Source organism: Actinia tenebrosa, unplaced genomic scaffold, assembly GCF_029948245.1.
Source record: "Actinia tenebrosa isolate PJP-AT-01 unplaced genomic scaffold, QUT_ActTen_1.0 PGA_scaffold0__85_contigs__length_37466705, whole genome shotgun sequence".
NCBI lineage: Eukaryota > Metazoa > Cnidaria > Anthozoa > Actiniaria > Actiniidae > Actinia > Actinia tenebrosa.
The window spans coordinates 31,085,015-31,103,832 of NW_028292569.1; the positions used below are offsets into that span (position 1 = coordinate 31,085,015).

The following is an 18,818-nucleotide window of genomic DNA, read 5'->3' on the forward strand; positions in this document are numbered from 1 at the left end:
ACATTTCGTTAGTCTGAGGCGTACGTTATGGGGCTTCTTGGCAATGACAAAGTGACGGATTTTCAATTTTTGCTTGAAAAATAAGAAATGGATTGGATGAACGTATAGGAATAAGAATGTACCTAAAATGGATTGGATGAACGTATCGTCCATGTACCTGAAAATATATCATGGCCCTTTCCAATTTTTTAGAAATTATTGATCAGAAACGATGCCCCCATCCGGCTGTAACAGAATTTATGCTCTTAACTGGATTGCGGACTAAAGAGGTCGGTTTATCAGCCATTGATGGACCAAGAGGCACTATGTCACACAAGAGAAAATTGATATCTTTCACAGCTTCTAACATGAAGCTCACAACAAAAAACTTTCAAATACAAGAACACTTTTTATTAAGCTTATCTTTAAACAAAATCACCGTTCCTCGTTTTAGTAGTGGCAGTTTAATTGGCAGCTTATGACGTCATTCTATATATGATTTTTTCTTCTATGCTAAAATCCTTGAGGGTCAGCAGTAGCAAATGTTGCATTAGTTTTACTTTTAAGGCGAAAAGTAGCTTTGAACCATCACGTGATGGCAGCCATGACAGGAGACACAACGATAGAATCTTTTTCCCCTGGGAAACTGAATTATTTCACGTGTAAATCAGATTAGATCAGATTCACTTGTCCTGCCTCCTGTCATGGCTGCCATCACGTGATTGTGCAAAGCCTCTATAAGAAAAATAGTGTTAGCTGTTTGGCAAGACATTATGCAGGAATCGGTTGGTTCAATTAGCAAGGCAGTCAGTATATATGTCTCAGATGAGGACATGGATCAACACGGCAAGTAATGCAGACAAACACAGGACACCTGAAACGATATACAGGAACACCGATAAGTAACCTTATTCGCCTTTCAGAGGTTGAGGACAAAACCTGGTCCTACTTGCGCGCCACGCCCCCACCCACATACCCCCAGGCACCAGGCCCTTTTCACAACCTAACGGCCAAGGTCTGACATTCACTTCTGTAGTTAAGGAAGGCACTTAACGCTGTACTTGATACCCACTTCAAATCATATGAAACTTACGCTTAACAAAAGGTCAACAAAAGGAAACTGACGCTCACGCCCCCTCCTAAATCACGGTTAAACACGCAATTTTGAACATTTTTTTGTACATTTTGTTGGATATATTCATCTCTTCTAACAATATGAAAAAGGTAGCAACGGAAAACGATAGAATAACATCTCCTTTCAATGTTTTTAGTTTTCTGGATCTCGTAGATTATTTTTTACCCCGGTCAATTTGGAATTTTTGATCATCGGTGAGGTCAATGTTTGTATGGCTTTCCTCATATTTCAGCACACGTACATGCACAAAAACCCCTATAAATAGCTCCAAAATCAACCAATCAAAAAGGTAGCAGCTGAATTGATTAGTATATGGAAAAACCCGCATTTTGATGTAAAACAGACCCACATTCGTAAGGATTTTACGCGGTCAAAATGAATTCGAATGTTATACTTCTTGCCTCTCTCGTACTGATTCTCTTCGCTGCCCCTGCTGTCGAAGCACTTGGAGAGCAATCTTCCGAAGGAGGTTCGAAAGGAGCAGAATTTCCTCATTTTTTCCACGAAATCAATAAGTAAGTAGCGTTGGAATTGATTTCTGGAAATGCGCGGGAATACTATAGTTTTAATTATATGTTTCCTAATTTTACAATTTCAGCTTTCTGATTTATACATTGTCGAAAAAAATACAACGCGATGGTGGAGAAAGCTATGAGTCGGCATTGAAGACTATTGTTGAAAAGGTTCTGGACGAATCGGGTCTTAAAGGGATCACCGTCAACAACAGAATTATCAGTGCGATCAAAACTCAAATTTACAATTTACAAGCAAAAGTTAAAGCAGCACGGTTAAAAGGCGGTGGCAGGTTGGCAAAGAAAATTTTAGACTAGTGGAAAAATGGAAAGACCTATCGGTTCAAAATATATTACAACGAGTTAGATGTTGGAAAACTTAAAGAGGAAAATAGAGAATTAAGGAAAACAAAAAGAAAACTTGAAGAATCATTAGTCCAAGAAGAGGTTAAAAAACTACACGTTGAAGAAAAACTCACGGACGCCTTAAAAAGAACAGAAAAACAAAGGAACTATTATAAGAAACAATTCAGAGCAATAGCGCTAAAAGTTGCCAGAAAACAAAACAAAGTGAGAGGTCCAGAAAAAAATAAAACTTTTAATGAATACTCCCCACAGCAAAGGACAAGAATAAGATCTAGTTTGAAAGAACAATGCAAGACAACACTATCCTTTCTTGGCCTTTATAATTTTATGGCTACGAAAGTTGAAGTTTTTAATCCTGATACCGGAATGTTTGAGACTTTTGAACTAGCTAACGAACAAGATATAGATTTTACTAACGCCCCAACAAAAGAATTGACTAGTGATGACATCAATGAACTGAATACCTGGTTATATATAAAAGACAAATTCAATCTTTCCAATGAAGCATGGAATGAACTTGCTCAAAAATCCAAGGAAATTCCATGTCAATATAAAATGGTAAAGAGGATGCAAGCATTAAATAGTCAATGGGAAGTAAGGCCAACCCCTGGTGATGCTGAAGGTATTCAGATTGAATTTGCTAAGAGTTTAGAAGAGCAAATAAAAAGGCTACAGAAACAGGGAGAACTGCTGGAGGGAAATACCATACAGGTCAAAATCAGTGGTGATGTGACTAATGTTGGAAGGACTTTAAAACTTGAAAACATTACTTATACGATTTTAAACGAAAAAGATATTGCTATGGGAGAGAAAGGTAATTATATACTAGCAGTCATAAAAATACAAGAAGATTATGATAACTTAAGAATATCCCTTTCTGATCTTACGAATGAAATGTCTAAATTAAAAGAAATTACTGTCAATAATATAACATATAACATAGAATATTTTCTGGGTGGGGATTGGAAATTTTTAGCTTTAGTTTGTGGGTTGGGAAAGGCAAACCAAGATCATGCATGCATATGGTGCAAGTGCCCAAGAATGGAAAGGCATGATACTACTAAAACATGGTCAATTAGTGATTCAAAGCAAGGAGCAAGATCCCTTGATGAAATATCTAATCATGCCAAGTCTAAAAAATTTAATTGTAAAGCTGTTCCTCTCTTCCCTTTTATTCCTATTGATCATGTAATTATTGATAACTTACATTTATTCTTAAGAATATCAGATAATTTAATTGAGCTACTGATTAGAGAACTCAGAAGGCAGGATGCAGTTGACAAGCTAAAAAAATTTCCAAATGGATTTCAAAGGGATAAGTACAAGCACATGACAGGCTATGAAACCTTTCTAAACAACATTGGAATATCATTTTCATGGAAAATCAACAAAGATACTAAAAAATTAGAATATAGAGATCTAACTGGCCCTGAAAACTTATTTTATTTCAGCATATTAACTTTTCTACACTTCTTCCATTTTACGACAAATGTAATGATCTTGAAAAACTCTGGATTGATTTCATAGAAATCATAGGGGACCTCAAACTTACATTTTCATCTGAGAGAGCATTATCAATTTGAAATGCAAAATCAGAAATTTCTTCTCCTTATTTCTCTCTTTGTATCAGGCAAAAGATGTGACACCCTATATGCATGCGCTGTATGCCCATGTTCCCGAGTTCTTATCACTGTACAAGAATCTTGCATATTTTACACAACAAGGGATGGAAAAATTTAATGACACTGCTTCAAAAAATAATTTTTGATCTACCAATCATAGAGGTATTTCTGCTCTGAAACAACTCTTTTTAAAGAAAAACAGAATTCACTTCCTTGAAGCAGAAGGCTGTGAGAGAGTTAAAGCCACATATCAATGTAAAAACTGCTCAAAAAGCTGCCATAATATTAAGACTTGCACTGAGAAATGTGCAAACTGTGGCTTTCAAACTTGTTGTGCACATCTTGAGAGAGTAAATAATGTATGGACAAAAAAATGCCTAATTGCACAATAAAGTTTTTAATAGGTTATTCACTGGGTATAGGGTATTCACTGTGATGATCAACATTCTAACACAACAGTTAATGTGCTAGATATTTAAACATACCTTGTATCAAAAATGATGTTCTGAATCTTCATTAATATAAATCAAAACATCAATGTAGAGCTATATTGCAATCAAAACAACAGTAAAAAATATTGCTTCTTCAGACTATTATATTGCTTCTAAAAAAATATGTATATATTAAGTATAATCTTATACCAAAATTATTAATTATTGGCAAAGAAATGTATTTTTACTTATTCCATTGTTGTTAATTCTTATCTATAATTATGTAATTATGTTTCATCAAATATTTTTTCTCAAGTCATTTCTAGTATTATGAACTAAATGTACTGTAATTGTAACGATTTCCATCACCACGAACAAATGTGAATACAATAAAATTTCTTTCTTCAATCTCAGACTTCACATATTGATCTCCAATTAACTTATATTCTACTATAGGATTAGATTTTGAAAGCCAGTAGCGAACTGTTCCTTTAATTACAAAGGCAAAGTCTCCATTACCATTAAAAATGCGCTCATCCCACTTTTTACCAAGGAAATTGTCAATGAGTCTGTTGGATGGTAGCCTGTAAATAGTCTTTTGTCTTTCTTTAATACCTCTTACTACTGTGGCAAGTCCTCCTTCAAACACATCTGGCTCAACCCTAAGCTCTATGCGTACAGCTGGATCATCCCTTCGACCAGAAAACAATTTTCTCTTTATTTCCCGATATAATTGTCCATGGAATATTTCTTGTCTATCTCCAATTGAATCTGCGGAAGGTATATTCAGCTTTTCATGACGAACAAAGGGAAAGCTTGCTCCATCTCCAAAAGATTTCCACTCGTCATACTTTGTACTATACCCAACATAGTGGATTATTATTCGCTTCTTTGACTTATCTACCTCAGTTACTACCACGTCATAAAGATTATTGTCTTTCTTTGACGATTTTCTTTGCTTTGAAGCAAAATCCGAGGAAAATTCCTGCATATACCTCACTGGCAATTTTGACTCACGTTTTACACGAGTCGTATCCGCCATTTTGAAAATCCATATATGGGATTGATTCGCATGCGCAGTACATTAAAATGTGTCCGCGTAGGCCTAGGCGCTAAAAAGAGCAAATGTTCATAAATGTACACAGGTAGCCCAAGCTTGGTTTCTGTGGTGTCCTGTTATAAGGAAATGTATGGGGAATCATCAAACATTTCAATAAAATCATCAAAACGTGAAATAAAGCCTCGAAATTTTACCCTATCATTGAGAAATAGCACTTCTTTCGCTCTGCGTGGTTATTTTTTGAATTTAGCCCGTTTTAAGGATTTTTTCCCCCACCAAGTAAGAAATAAGAGAAGGTTGGAAACTCGGGATCCAAAAGCGAGCCATCACGAGTCTTTGAAACCTCGTACGTGTTCGAATTTTCTTTCCAGCGCCAAATTTTAGTCATGACCCTTCTCTCACATTGCTATAGAACCGAGAAAGTCGCATTAGAGATTAGTCTTCGCGTCTTTAAGCCATGAAATTTGCCTGTATTCACATACTACCTCGCTTGTTCTGACCCGTACTTGGAGCTCACTGAACACCAGTTCAACGGATTTCTTTCGGCAACCGACCCGAGGTCACGCCGGAAGTCTTCGTATCGTAAATGCGGATTCGATTTGGATATCGTCTTTCTTCGAAATTATAAGTTAAATACTTTTGTATCTTAGGCCGTTAAAAAATACACTCACCATAATTTCGAAGAAAGAAGTCTTTCGTATCGTAAATGCGGATTCGATTTGGATATCGTCTTTCTTCGAAATTATGGTGAGTGTATTTTTTAACGGCCTAAGATACAAAAGTATTTAACTTATAATTTCGAAAATTATGGTGAGTGTATTTTTTAACAACTTATAATTTCGAAGAAAGACGATATCCAAATCGAATCCGCATTTACGATACGAAGACTTCCGGCGTGACCTCGGGTCGGTTGCCGAAAGAAATCCGTTGAACTGGTGTACAGTGAGCTCCAAGTACGGGTCAGAACAAGCGAGGTAGTATGTGAATACAGGCAAATTTCATGGCTTAAAGACGCGAAGACTAATCTCTAATGCGACTTTCTCGGTTCTATAGCGATGTGAGAGAAGGGTCATGACTAAAATTTGGCGCTGGAAAGAAAATTCGAACACGTACGAGGTTTCAAAGACTCGTGATGGCTCGCTTTTGGATCCCGAGTTTCCAACCTTCTCTTATTTCTTACTGGTGGGGGAAAAAATCCTTAAAACGGGCTAAATTCAAAAAATAACCACGCAGAGCGAAAGAAGTGCTATTTCTCAATGATAGGGTAAAATTTCGAGGCTTTATTTCACGTTTTGATGATTTTATTGAAATGTTTGATGATTCCCCATACATTTCCTTATAACAGGACACCACAGAAACCAAGCTTGGGCTACCTGTGAAATGTATGGAATAAGTTTGATATGAAAGATTATTATAATAAAAATAGGCACCACGTGACTATTTACTTGTGATCACGTGACTACTGTTACCTTTTCCTGCCGTGCCACTCGAATTTGGTTTGTTTGTTGGCGTTGTTTGCTTTTTTGGCGTTGTTTGCTTTGTTGGCGTTGTCTTTTTGGGTGGCGTTGTCCAGGTGATCCTGAATCCTTTCTTTGAAACCAGGGCATCAGTAACAAAGCGAACCTTGACTATCTTATGAGGCACGCGGATGGTACTGGGTTGGGTCGAGCCACAATATTTATCTTTAGAATTGAAACAAGACAGGATGTGATAAATGCGGTCAACGCATGTTGTTAACAAACCAATTGAGCCAACCACATCGCGAGATCACCGTGGTCATATAGAGCAGTTGTCGTATGACCTTCGTAAAGCTAACGGCACGAACACTGTCGTGACATGGCAAGGGATACTCCAGTCCAATCACACTGCACGAGAATTTACTCGCTATCCAATCAAATGCCCGAAACACGGAATGAAGACGGCGCGGACAAGGTCCCGCCAATGTCACGGTATAGCCAGACCAATCACATCGCGCGAGAAAAAAGTCAACCAATCAAAATCAGTCTAGAAAACATCACGGTCGCGGTAAGGCACGAATACGGCACAGACTTTTTCACAGTCATACGAAAACTACTCAAGTGTTTGGACAGCGTTACAGTCACGGTCAAGGCTCAGCATCAGGCAGTCCGCACAAGGAACATGATTCTACAGACATTCAAAAACCGTTCCTGACAACACTAATGTTTATACGCCTTACCAATAACACGCATGTTGTCAATGGTATTTCCTGCTGACACCTCCAAGAAGTCGTTAGAGCAACTTGGGCTTCCTTCAAGATTGAAATCCTCAAACTGCAACGATTGGTTGTCACTTGAACTACTGATTTCTTTGAGCCAGCTACATTCGATGCCATTTGGGTACTCAGAAGGGTAGGACGGGGAGGAAATTGTTGAATTGTCGCTTTTGATGGTTACGTTCTTGCAGTCTAGAGTATCCAAAGAAAAACCACGAATAGTGTTTTAAATATCACGATGGGCTTCCTGTGGGGTAAAATTCCGGAAAAGACTGGGAACTGGTCCAATGAATTTTCAACTATGATAAAAAAGTCATTTTCACAACATGAATAAAACTCTGCAAAATACACTCGTACTCTCCCTAAGTCAGGTACTCACTTTCTCTGGAAGGACAAACTTGTTCTGTCAGCGATTGAGCCGCCGCTACTAATGCATCAGCGGTTCTTCCCATGAATGTAATCATCTCTGGCTTAACTCGATCCATGTTGTCACATTGTTGATGGTAACAAGTCTTCATGTAACCACGAAAGTCTGCCGTGTCTGTCAGGAATACCGCTGGCCAAGAGTTATTGCTGTCCCAGAATCTTGCGTGGTCGCTCCGAAGAAAGTCCGATAGTGCTCCTCGTTGCGTAGGATCTACGTCCTTTGGTCTTCCACTAAACGGCAATGGAATCGGCAAGGCTTTGAAAGCTCCTAAAAGATATAGGATATTCATGGTCAACTTAGTTTGATTGGGAAATAGACCACAAGTAGCTCAGTTAGGCCTAGGCCTAGGCCTTTTGTGTCAGCATCATCATAATCATTATTAACACCATCGCCATCACCATCGCCATCGCCATCGCCATCGCCATCGCCATCGCCACCACTATCATCATAATATTAATGATCTTAATTTATCTATCAAGCATAAACATTTACTGCAATATAATTACCTTGTTTAAAGTTTGACACAAACTTGTTGCTCAGCACAGAATCATCGTCTTTTCTTCCTATGACAGCCAACCAATCTCCTCGAAATTGATTTTGTTCTATCCATTTGTATTGAGCTGGGAAGTATATGTTGGTACCAGGAGGAAGGGACTGTGAACCGTTCGATGTGTTATAGTTCATTGTTACGTCCATTACGTATGCACCTTGTACAGTGCACTTGTTCTCCTCAACGTATCTGTCAATCAAAGATATAAAAGATGAAATGCTGTAACATTAGAAAGACAAACAATTTATCATAATTTTAAAGAACAAGATACAAAGAAAAAGTAATAGACACATTAAAACTCATTCAGCATAAGAAATTATTCTTGTATACAAACGGCAGAACGTCTAAGACGAAATATGATGTTGCATTACCTGGTAAGATTTTGAACAAAGTATCTACTTCCACACAATCCTGCTGAACAGGAACACGGTGCAGTTTGACAAGACTGTTGAACTTCCTCGAGATCAAAAGCCACGAAAAGCAAAGTGTAGTTTTGAGAACACTTCATATAATCTGTGGAGAGATATAGGTGAGTGTTAAGTGCCTGAGATCATGAGGGTACCGACATAACAATTACAATGTACTGTATTGTCCGACTTATCATCTGTCATCTAAGTAGCATATTTTACGCTGTCGTGTGCCGTGCCGTGTCGTTTCATCCTGTACTGTGATAATGATAATAATAATGATAATAATAATAATGATGATGATGCTGCTGCTGATGGTGATGATGATGGTGATGATGATGATGACAATGATGGTGATGATGATGATGATGATGTTGACAATGATGGTGATGATGGTGATGATGATGATGGTGATGATGGTGATGATGCTGATGATGGTGATGATGATGATGGTGATGATGATGATGGTGATGATGATGATGGTGATGATGATGATGGGGATGATGATGATGATGATGATGGTGATGATGATAATCTAGTCTCTTATTTTTTCTCACAATATTAATTTTAATATTCATTATAACGTTCAGACGCTTACTGACGAGCAAATTGAATAAAATATCTTAGGCTTACTTGAGCTCTTGTATTGTCTTAGAGCCTGGAGCAAAGCCGTCATACCAGAACCATTGTCATCAACTCCATTTGTTACTTTCACCGTATCGTAGTGAGCAGCGATGATAAGAATCTTGTCCTTACTCGTCCCAGTGTACCTTCCATTGACACGGCCGATTATATTGATTCCTGGAAACTAGTTACGCAAGCTAAAGTCATTAGTACGCGGAGACACCAAAAGCCTCTAATTTTTCTCACTTCAAACTCACGTTTTTCTGGTTAGACGCAAATTCCTCTGTCCACGTGTCCAGTCCAAAGTCCTGGAAGGTCTTCACGATGAAGTCACGTGCTGCAGTTTTTAGTACTGGAGTCACGTGATTGTTACGTGTGGTGTTGAAGTGTTCAAGATATGAACGGGCACTTTCATCTTGGCTGATGGCAAAACAAGCCTGGAAACCTAAAAAAAAGTCAGCCAGCAAAAGAAGCCTGAAAACCTGATTTTGCTTATGGTTTTGATGTCGACAGACAATTAACCTGGAGAGACGAACAGACGTATATACTGTACATACCGGTACATGAAAGACGAACAGCAGATAGACAGATATATAAAAACATAAGAACAATGAAAAAATATAAGGGTAAATGGTTTTTGAACCCAGGTGTTGAAGTTCGTTGTTAAGAGTGATTGAGCGTAGTCTTGAGAAATACTCAGTTGTTAGTGGTGACTGACGTTTCGACAACCTGATTGGAAGTCATCTTCATAGTCCAGCGAAAAAACGAAAGACAGTCGATGGTATTTATACCTCTGATGGGGTCGTAATGTAAACTAATTACTGATTACTAATCAATGTTTACGTAATGACCACACCAGAGGTTTGAATACCATCGACCACAGGCAGCCCAAACAAGGTTCCTGTGTTCGACCCAAACACAACCCTCAAAACTACGCATGCGCAGACCAATGCCTTAGTACTTAAGTATTTGGAGTCAATATTTGATCTCTTCCGCATCGATAACCATGCAAATAGTTTCATCTACCTATGTTGTTATTCCTAAAACTATCTTCCAACGTGTGGTATAGCACACAAATATTTTCTCCCTAAAACATTACTCGACTAATGCTGGAGAAATTCCTTAAACTGATGCCTAATGATTTTTGATGAGACTACGAGAAGTTGAAAAACTTAATTAATTCTTTGAAATGCTTTTTATTTAAAAACAAAAAAACAAAACAAAACAAAAACAAAAGAGTAAAGAAAAAAAATAATAAAAAAATAAAAAAATGAAAAAAAAAAACAACGAAAAACAACGAAAAAAAAAAAACAAACGAAAAAGTATCTACATTTTTTCTGGCAAATCGATTCCAAGGAACAAGCTCATAAATTTTATGATGTCTGATTTTAATCAACAAAGCATATCATAAAGGTTACGTGACCCAAACCTCAGTACTCAAGTAGTTGGGTCAATATTTGATCTCTTCCGCATCGATAACCATGCAAATAGTTTCATCTACCTATGTTGTTATTCCTAAAACTATCTTCAAACGTGTGGTATAGCACACAAATATTTTCTCCATAAAACATTACTCGACTAATACTGCGGAAAGGCCCATAAACTGATGGCTAATGATTCATGATAACTAAATAACTATTATTAAGCTAGTTTTCCGAAGCCCTTGAAGACAAAATAATGATTTGAGGATATAAATTGACTTGAATCAAAAATACGGGAAGTTGAAAAACTTAAAATATATATTCTTCGTACGAGAAATTAATTGAAACCGTTTTTCACACAAACGACAATATTTTGATATTAATTTCGATCGCAATCGTTATTCCAAAAGACACGTATAGTATAAATAACATGATTGTTTCTTGATAAGTGAATACCTTTAAAAACCAGTTTCATTACGATGGAATTTGATACGCCCGCAAAAGCAGTATTTTAAGAAAATGTAATTTATAGCTAGGCAAATAAAATAACGGGTTTAATGATAGTATTCAATTAACTAATGGATTTAACTAAATAAAATAACACTGAAAAAATTAAACGAACAATTTGAAAAGGTTTTTTGAATACTACAGTTCGTGTTTTTTCTGTACAATTCAGTTCCTGAAATCCAAATGCACTTTTTAACATTAAGCTTTTTCATTCTTTTCAAGAAGTAGAAATGAGATACTGTATCGTTTGCAAAACAAGAGAATACTTACAGTGCAGACCATAAACTATAATAACCAAATGTAGGTCAACTTTATTTTTAAAAAAAATTAAACGTTGTAACATCTTTAAGAGTTTTTTTTGCGACCGTATCTTATACAGCGACCACCGTAAGACGACAAAGCTCGACTACCAACGACTTTTAATTAACATTTTAGGGATGTTTTCAGAAGAAAGTCAATCATTCGTGAATGTATATTCAGCCCATGCCGTCACTCACAAATACATTTATGTTTGATTTACGTCCCCTCCACTAATTGGTTAGTTCAAAGAGGAAGTAGTGCGGTTTTCGCATGACTGTGAAAAGTTCACGGCACGAACACGGTCGTGACACAGCAAGGGATGCGCCAGACCAATCACATCGCACGAGAATTTATTCTCCATCCAATCAAATACCCGGAACACGGCATAAACACGGCGCGGACACGGTCACGCCAAGATCAAGGCACTTTTAGACCAATCATATTGCGCGTGAAAAAAATCAGCCAATAAAATAATAAAATAAAATTTTAGAAAGTATCACGGTCACGGCACGTCACGCTTACGGCACTGAACCTTTTCACAGTCATACGAAAACTGCGCTAATAGTCACTGTACTGCACGGTTTCATGCCATTCGTACGAATGAAAATTCCCTGACTTTTGCTATGCTTGGCTTTGACGTGACGTCATTAAAAAAAAACAACTAAAATCCCAAGTATTCTCTCAGCAAAAGTTTTTGTCGAATCATTTAAACTTTTATGAGAAAGCCTTCTAAACAAAAGTTTCATTGTCGATGTATGGCTTTTCCAATTTTGTCACGCGTCTTCAAGCATTCCCGGGAGCATTAATAATAGGGAAGTTAGGAAGAAAATGACAGTTTTTAACTAAGTAACTTATTTGTAACTTTGTTTAGATGATGTTTATGTTAATGAAACATTGAAGTGATTGCGATATAAACATGATTTTTGTTTCGTTATGCGCGAAAAGCATGAATTTAATAATAGATTCCTTTCTGCACGCACGCACGAGTAGCTTGCCTCGGATTAAGTCGCATTTGTATATAAGTAAGTGACGCTAATTTAAATTCAGTTCGTCGAGTTTCAGAGCAAGCTACCGGGTAAGTCAGATCGCTTAAACTTTATATATATTTTTCTACACAAGTAACGCTTTATTTTGCTTCGCATTTTTTAGATTTCGAACCAACTCGTATATAACTCGCGAAGAGAATTAGTTCTGAAACCGTAGCTTGTAACATTTCGTCAATAAACGAAACAATTTTCAACCTTCGTGATTTGGCCGCCATGTTTGTGCACCTCAATGGGACACCAAGATGGCGGATTCTTACATTTCAACTAAATTAATAATGGTAATTGAACTGAGTGGAGTGCAATTTGGTCTGAAATCAAACGCGCGATTACAAAATCATACGACCGCGTAGCGGGAGTGTGATTTGTAATTGCAAGTTTGATTTCAGACCAAAATTGCACGACACGAAGTTCAATTACCACTTAATCATATCCTTTTTGTAATCATACATAAGAAAAAGGCACAATAAAGAGTGCAGAATAATCAGTTTAATGTAGTAGAAGAACTAAATGCGAACACAAAAAAAAAAACATCTAAAAAAACTTTTTATTTTATTTTTTGTCTTATTTTATTGTTTAAAATTTTTTTTTTAGAATGCGATTAAGAGCTCCTAAGGATGCGATTTGGGAATTAATCGCACTCCTTTGAACCAATCAGATTGCAGGATTTGGTAGTGATTACAAAAAGGATGTGATTATGAGTGTAATCAATCGCTCGTAACTCCGTAACTAAAACTTCTTTTAGCTAGAACTTTGCAGAGATATATAGTATTGGTTGCTCTTTCGGTCTGTGCAAGTTTTGTTATTTCTAGCGGGCTATCCGGATGCCTTCCCCCTTAAAATCTAATGTCATTTTTGGGCTTTCACTTAGTTTGGACCCTAGGTCTGTCATTATTGTGTCCTACGCTATGACGTGATGCAGCAGCCTTGCTCCTAAACTTAACGGTTTTAAGAATCTAAGCAATGGAGTCACGCCCGTGGTTTCCGCTTCCTCTTGATCCAGTCCCCTGCGTTTCAGAAGTGCCGCTTTTTCCAGGCTTTCTCGTTGCAGGTCTTCTGACTGACGCCTCGTTTATATTCCATCTCGGCTCTACTGCTTCATATACATTCGGTTCTGTTTCTGTTCCTGTGTTTCCGGTTCCTGTGTTTCCGGTTCTTGTGTTTCCGGTTCTTGTGTTTCCGGTTCCTGTGTTTCCGGTTCCTTCTGATTCACTACCCACAAACACAGGGTTCGTAGCGCTTCGATTCGGCAATTCTTCGTTCGCCACCAAATCATCATTGAACTTTTTCTTTCTGCAACACCAGCAGCAAGCACCAATAGCGGCTATCACTGAGCTAATAAACATGCCTAGTACTATACTACCACCTGTAGACATTTCAGAACTCTCTAGAAATATAACAAAACATTACCATCAGTGAAAATGTGCACAATACTTTAGTCACTACGAGGTTGAGGAAAAACTGGGTCATACCTTGAGGTGGTGAATTCGTCTTACATCTGGCTTTAGTTAGATCATCAGTTGTCATGACGATTGTGTCACATGACTTGGACAAGAATCCAAGGAAGTCGTCAGTCACGTGATTCATGTTATCGCAGTCCTCATGATAACAGGTTGTCATGTAGCTTCTCATGTTTGCCGTATCGCTCAAGAAGATGGCTCTGTTGGATGTAGTTCTGTTCCAGAAACTGACGTGATCGCTCCTGAGGAACGGGGACAATTTATCAGTGTTAAGAATTTTGCTTGGTGGTCCATCAAAAGGAAGTGGAAAAACTTGCAGCTTGTACTTTGGTTTATCTTTCTTGTAGTAATAGGAAAAAGCATTAATCAACTGGTCATCGTTTAAATATCGTCCTACAAGGATTAAGAAGTCCCCTTTAAAGCGGTTATTAGCGATGGCATTGTACTGTTCTGGGAATACTTGTTGTATTAATTGCTGCTCCTTCGGTTCCATGTGCTGGGAATAAGGAGTGGAGTTGTAGTTCATCATAGTGTCCATGATAATAGCACCCTGAAGCTGACCGTAACGAGCGATAGACATGTTGGGGAACAGATTGTAATACTGACTGAAGTTGCCCACAAAAGCACGGCTTCCACACCCTAAACTTGAACATGCGCAGCCTGGTAATAAGCTGTTCTCCCACTCTTCAAAGTCAAAGGCGACAAACATGACAGAATATTCACGAGTGCATTTGGCTGTAATAAGAAAATAATGTTTGATGACTTAAACCAATTGGATTGGGCTTTGATGTTACTGCAGGAATGGATTGGATGTGACTGAGATGGATTGTATGTGACTGGAACGGATTGGCTGTGACTGCGATGGATTGTATGTGACTGGAATGATTAAATGTATTGCTAACTAATATCTTTGAGTGAAATCAGTTTTCATATTGAATATTAAATTGTTCACATATTAACTATTAATACTGATGATTATCATATCATCATTATCCGATCATCATTATTAGTAGTAACTGACTTACCCCATTTGGCGGTCAGCAGTCTTGCTACTCGCAGCAAGGCAACCACGCCTGATCCGTTGTCGTCAACACCTCCTGTGGTTCTGCGCATGGTGTCATAATGTGAGCCAATCAAGATCAGCCTGTCGTCACGTGTACCAGCAAATCTCCCAGGTAACAAGCTAATGATATTTTCTCCTGTAGCTACCTAAACAAACAGTATATCTCAGCCACATTAGTAAAACAAAGTTTTAGACAAGAAGAAACGAGCGATTGATTATGCTCAAAATTTAGTTGAAATGTAAGGGTCCGCCATCTTGGTGTCCCATTGAGGTGCACAAACATGGCGGCCAAATCACGAAGGTTGAAAATCATGTTTAGGCTGTGTTATTTCAATCGAATTCCCCTTTTTCTAATGCTTTAAAAATGAATGACAAAACTGTGTGACAGCATTTGACTCACAATAAATCTAAAACCAAAAATCGATAATACAAAAACATTTGGTAAGAGATTTCATCGGTATAAATCAAATATTTAACAGTTTTGTGGAGTGAATAGTTTTTTTTGCTACTGTCACGTGAAAGCAAAGAATTAGCCATTCCTAGAATGAGGGAAAAAATTGGGTCGAGTTTCCATTGCAATGCATTGTGGGATGAGTTGACAAAAGAGACGCCATCTTGGAAATGTCCGCAAAACAGCCCCACATTCCTTAACCTTGGAATGGCTAACTGTTTTATGTACCTCTTTATCAGGAGGCTTGGGAAGGAACGATTCCGTCCAAGTATGAAGTCCAAAGGAATTGAATGTGTCCCGGATGAAGTCACGTGCATGTGTCTTGCCATCAGGGTTTGTCACATGGTGTCGATTACTGTTGAAATGTTTTAAGTATTCTCGAAGCTCTTCGTTTGTTGAGTCACTTTTAACGACGTATACTCCTTTAATTTAAAAGAAAAAGAAAGGGAAAATAATATAAAAGGGAGGAAGGGAGAAATAAGTAAACGATCGATCGAGCGAACCAACGAACGAACGCGAACGAACGAACGAATGAACGAACGAGCGAGCGAGCGAGCGAGCGAACGAACGAACGAACGAACGAACGAACGAACGAACGAACGAACGAACGAACGAACGAACGAACGAACGAACGAACGAACGAAAAAAAAAAAAAAAAAAAAAAAAGAGAAAGGGAGAAAGAAAATAAAGAAAATAAAATGATAATGACAAATAAATAAATAAACTTAATTATATAAAATTTAAATACCTATGATAATATAACTAATGATGTCCTAACCATAGTTAATGGAGCGGAATGGTTGGGAAACCCATTGTTCTTTGTTTTTGTTCGACTTTATCCATTGTTATACAGTCAATTCAAAAAATGTTGTCGTCGACCAACTCAAGCCTACGCGACTGGACCGAAAGGAATATGGGTAGTAATCATTGAAGCCGAGTTGACTCCATAATTTTATCTGACTAGTTATGCCTGGTTTCCAGCACGAACCTTCGTAGGCGAGCGGGAAGTGTTGAAGGATACGTTTTTTTAATGCCTTCATATTTTCGGAATTGTGAACTGAATCATAACTACTTTGTTTTTCTTTCCCTAAACCCAAAGACATGCATTTGATGGATTGTTTCTCGCCATTATTATCTTTGCTACTAGCGGGAACGATTAATTCAGAACGAATATTTAACCGCTTCAGTGGTTTTTACCCATATTCCTTTCGGTCCAGTCGCGTAGGCTTGAGCCGGTCGACGACAACGCTTTTTGAATTGACTGTATGACGTTGACGGTGCACAGAGAAGAAAAAGCTGCTCCGTTTGTTCATAGTATTCAGGAATATAGAAGTTTTTAGCCTTAAAAAACGTTCTAAAATACTTTATTATTTGTTAATTAATCCTATATGATTAATACAAATTGTTTATTGAAAAGGAAATTGCCTTTTTTCATGCTTTCTTATTTATCATCTAGTAACTTAACTGTGTCTGCGCGGAAATATTTATCTGCATAGTTTGTGGTCATCGAATGAAACTTTTCACTTTCAAAATGTTCATACATGAAAATAATAAGGAAATGAGTGTTTTCAGCCATAGTTGCTTTGGTCCATTGTGCACGGTCAGTATCACGTGATGGTACGGTTCAACATCAAACGCAAAACAATAGCTTTGTCTATGGAGTTTCCAAACCATTCCACTCCATTAACTATGTCCTAACTAAGAGGTCTCTTATGTAAAATATGAATAACATATCATAGTAGTATTCTATACTATATGAAACAAAAACTATGATATATACACCTACTTGCAAGAACGTTGTCAACGATATTAGAACATTAGTAATTTAGTGAGAAAGGAATACATTAAAAGACAAAAGAAAATGTTCAGCTTCAGTGATCTTCTTTTGTTTTTTAATGTAATTCCTATCCCACTAAATCACTAATGTCAACGTTCTTGCAAGTAGGTGTATATAAATTTTGAAAATTTATGAAGTACCTAACGGAAGGAAGGAAGTCTTCAAGCTGGCTTTGTTATGAATAGCGTTTACCAAGAGTACAGGAGCATGGCACGAATTGATGGTTTTCACGGCGGCTATTTTGGAGGAACTTGACAAACGAATTATCAATGAATTCTTTTGTTATATCCTCCAACATGGTCGCCGTGTCTTTTGTTATTTAATTCTCTTGGGAATGGTTGAAAACTATCAATAAGGACCCTAAATGCTCGGGGGGTCTAAATACTCATTAATTATTCATAATTTTGTAAAGTCGATCAATAAACTCGAAGATCGAGTTTTATCAGGTCTAAAACCACTCGGCTCCTCGTGGTTGTATATCTGATACAACACGGCCACTCATACTGTATATATTACATAGACCACTTCTGCTCATTCATTAAACTATACTAAAAATATAGAATAAAAAATATATATAATATATGTATATATATTAAAATATATGCATATAATTCACTTGTTATGTCTGCATTACTTGAATTCAGCAATGAAGTATATTTCAAACATTTTAAAACAATTTAGATTGAAGTAAACGTAGTCTCCAAAGATAGAGTAATGGCATTAAACCAGTGCAATAGATACTAGACGAACACACTTTAACTCACTATTTGATCAAATTTCTTACACTGCTATAGGTATTTTCACTACTTACCAAAGCACGACAAAGCGACCACCATGCAAAGTTGTCTTAATAACAAAGTAGAATCCATCTGCCAAGAAACAGCTCTTTACGAAACTACTAACTTGACGAACCTTCCTTTAATTTGCTGCCAGAGGATTTCTTTTAGCTCAGTCTTTTTCAGTAATTTTCTAGTGGAAAATTTCGTCCGTATTTATGAACGTTTTGTAACTTATTCAATAGACGGGAAAAATATTTTGATGGTATTCATTTTTCCTAGAATACGTTTCGACAGAGCGATTGTTTACAAAGTTTGGAATTTGTCTCATTTTGGCACAGGGAGCCCAATTTAGATAAAAGTGCTAGATGATAAAATCTGGAAAATATATTATTCATTGAAAAAGAAAGGGGTTAGAGTCTAAAAAAGGTGCTGACAAGAATAAATGAAGTTCATTTTCTCTCGCAATTGTGCTACAAAATACCAGGGAACGAGGAATTCAAGCAATTGTATATCAGTATAATACAGGGAAAAAAAAGATTTCGGTCGCGCTTGTTTTCTTATGTAATTCCCCTCGGGTCGCCGTGAAAGTAACGTTCGCTGGAGAGCGAAAG

General features: G+C 37.3%; 3 protein-coding genes and 1 long non-coding RNA gene across 4 annotated transcripts; 1 reads left to right on the forward strand and 3 right to left on the reverse strand.

The window, feature by feature from the left end:
* Window positions 1-368: 368 nt before the first annotated feature.
* LOC148914069 (uncharacterized) lies at window positions 369-6,643 on the reverse strand. The gene is made up of 2 exons (XR_016119068.1): window positions 6,575-6,643; window positions 369-853 (listed from the first exon to the last, which is right to left on the reverse strand). It is a non-coding gene; the product is annotated as an uncharacterized LOC148914069 (long non-coding RNA).
* On the forward strand, window positions 1,143-1,944 carry LOC148914070 (uncharacterized). The gene is made up of 2 exons (XM_089025959.1): window positions 1,143-1,629; window positions 1,713-1,944. Exons 1-2 carry the CDS (start codon window positions 1,490-1,492, stop codon window positions 1,942-1,944), a joined length of 372 nt encoding a protein of 123 aa, XP_088882085.1. The 5' UTR covers window positions 1,143-1,489.
* Window positions 6,644-7,282: 639 nt separating the features above from the next.
* LOC116286317 (uncharacterized) lies at window positions 7,283-11,617 on the reverse strand. Its single transcript, XM_089026133.1, has 7 exons — window positions 11,545-11,617; window positions 9,604-9,791; window positions 9,356-9,530; window positions 8,687-8,828; window positions 8,272-8,504; window positions 7,718-8,032; window positions 7,283-7,530 (listed from the first exon to the last, which is right to left on the reverse strand). The coding sequence occupies exons 1-7, from the start codon at window positions 11,615-11,617 to the stop codon at window positions 7,283-7,285; spliced, it is 1,374 nt and encodes a 457-aa protein (XP_088882259.1).
* On the reverse strand, window positions 11,570-18,488 carry LOC116286320 (uncharacterized). Its single transcript, XM_031692796.2, has 5 exons — window positions 18,240-18,488; window positions 15,820-16,013; window positions 15,103-15,286; window positions 14,090-14,812; window positions 11,570-14,004 (listed from the first exon to the last, which is right to left on the reverse strand). Exons 1-5 carry the CDS (start codon window positions 18,295-18,297, stop codon window positions 13,574-13,576), a joined length of 1,590 nt encoding a protein of 529 aa, XP_031548656.2. The 5' UTR covers window positions 18,298-18,488; the 3' UTR covers window positions 11,570-13,573.
* Window positions 18,489-18,818: the final 330 nt, after the last annotated feature.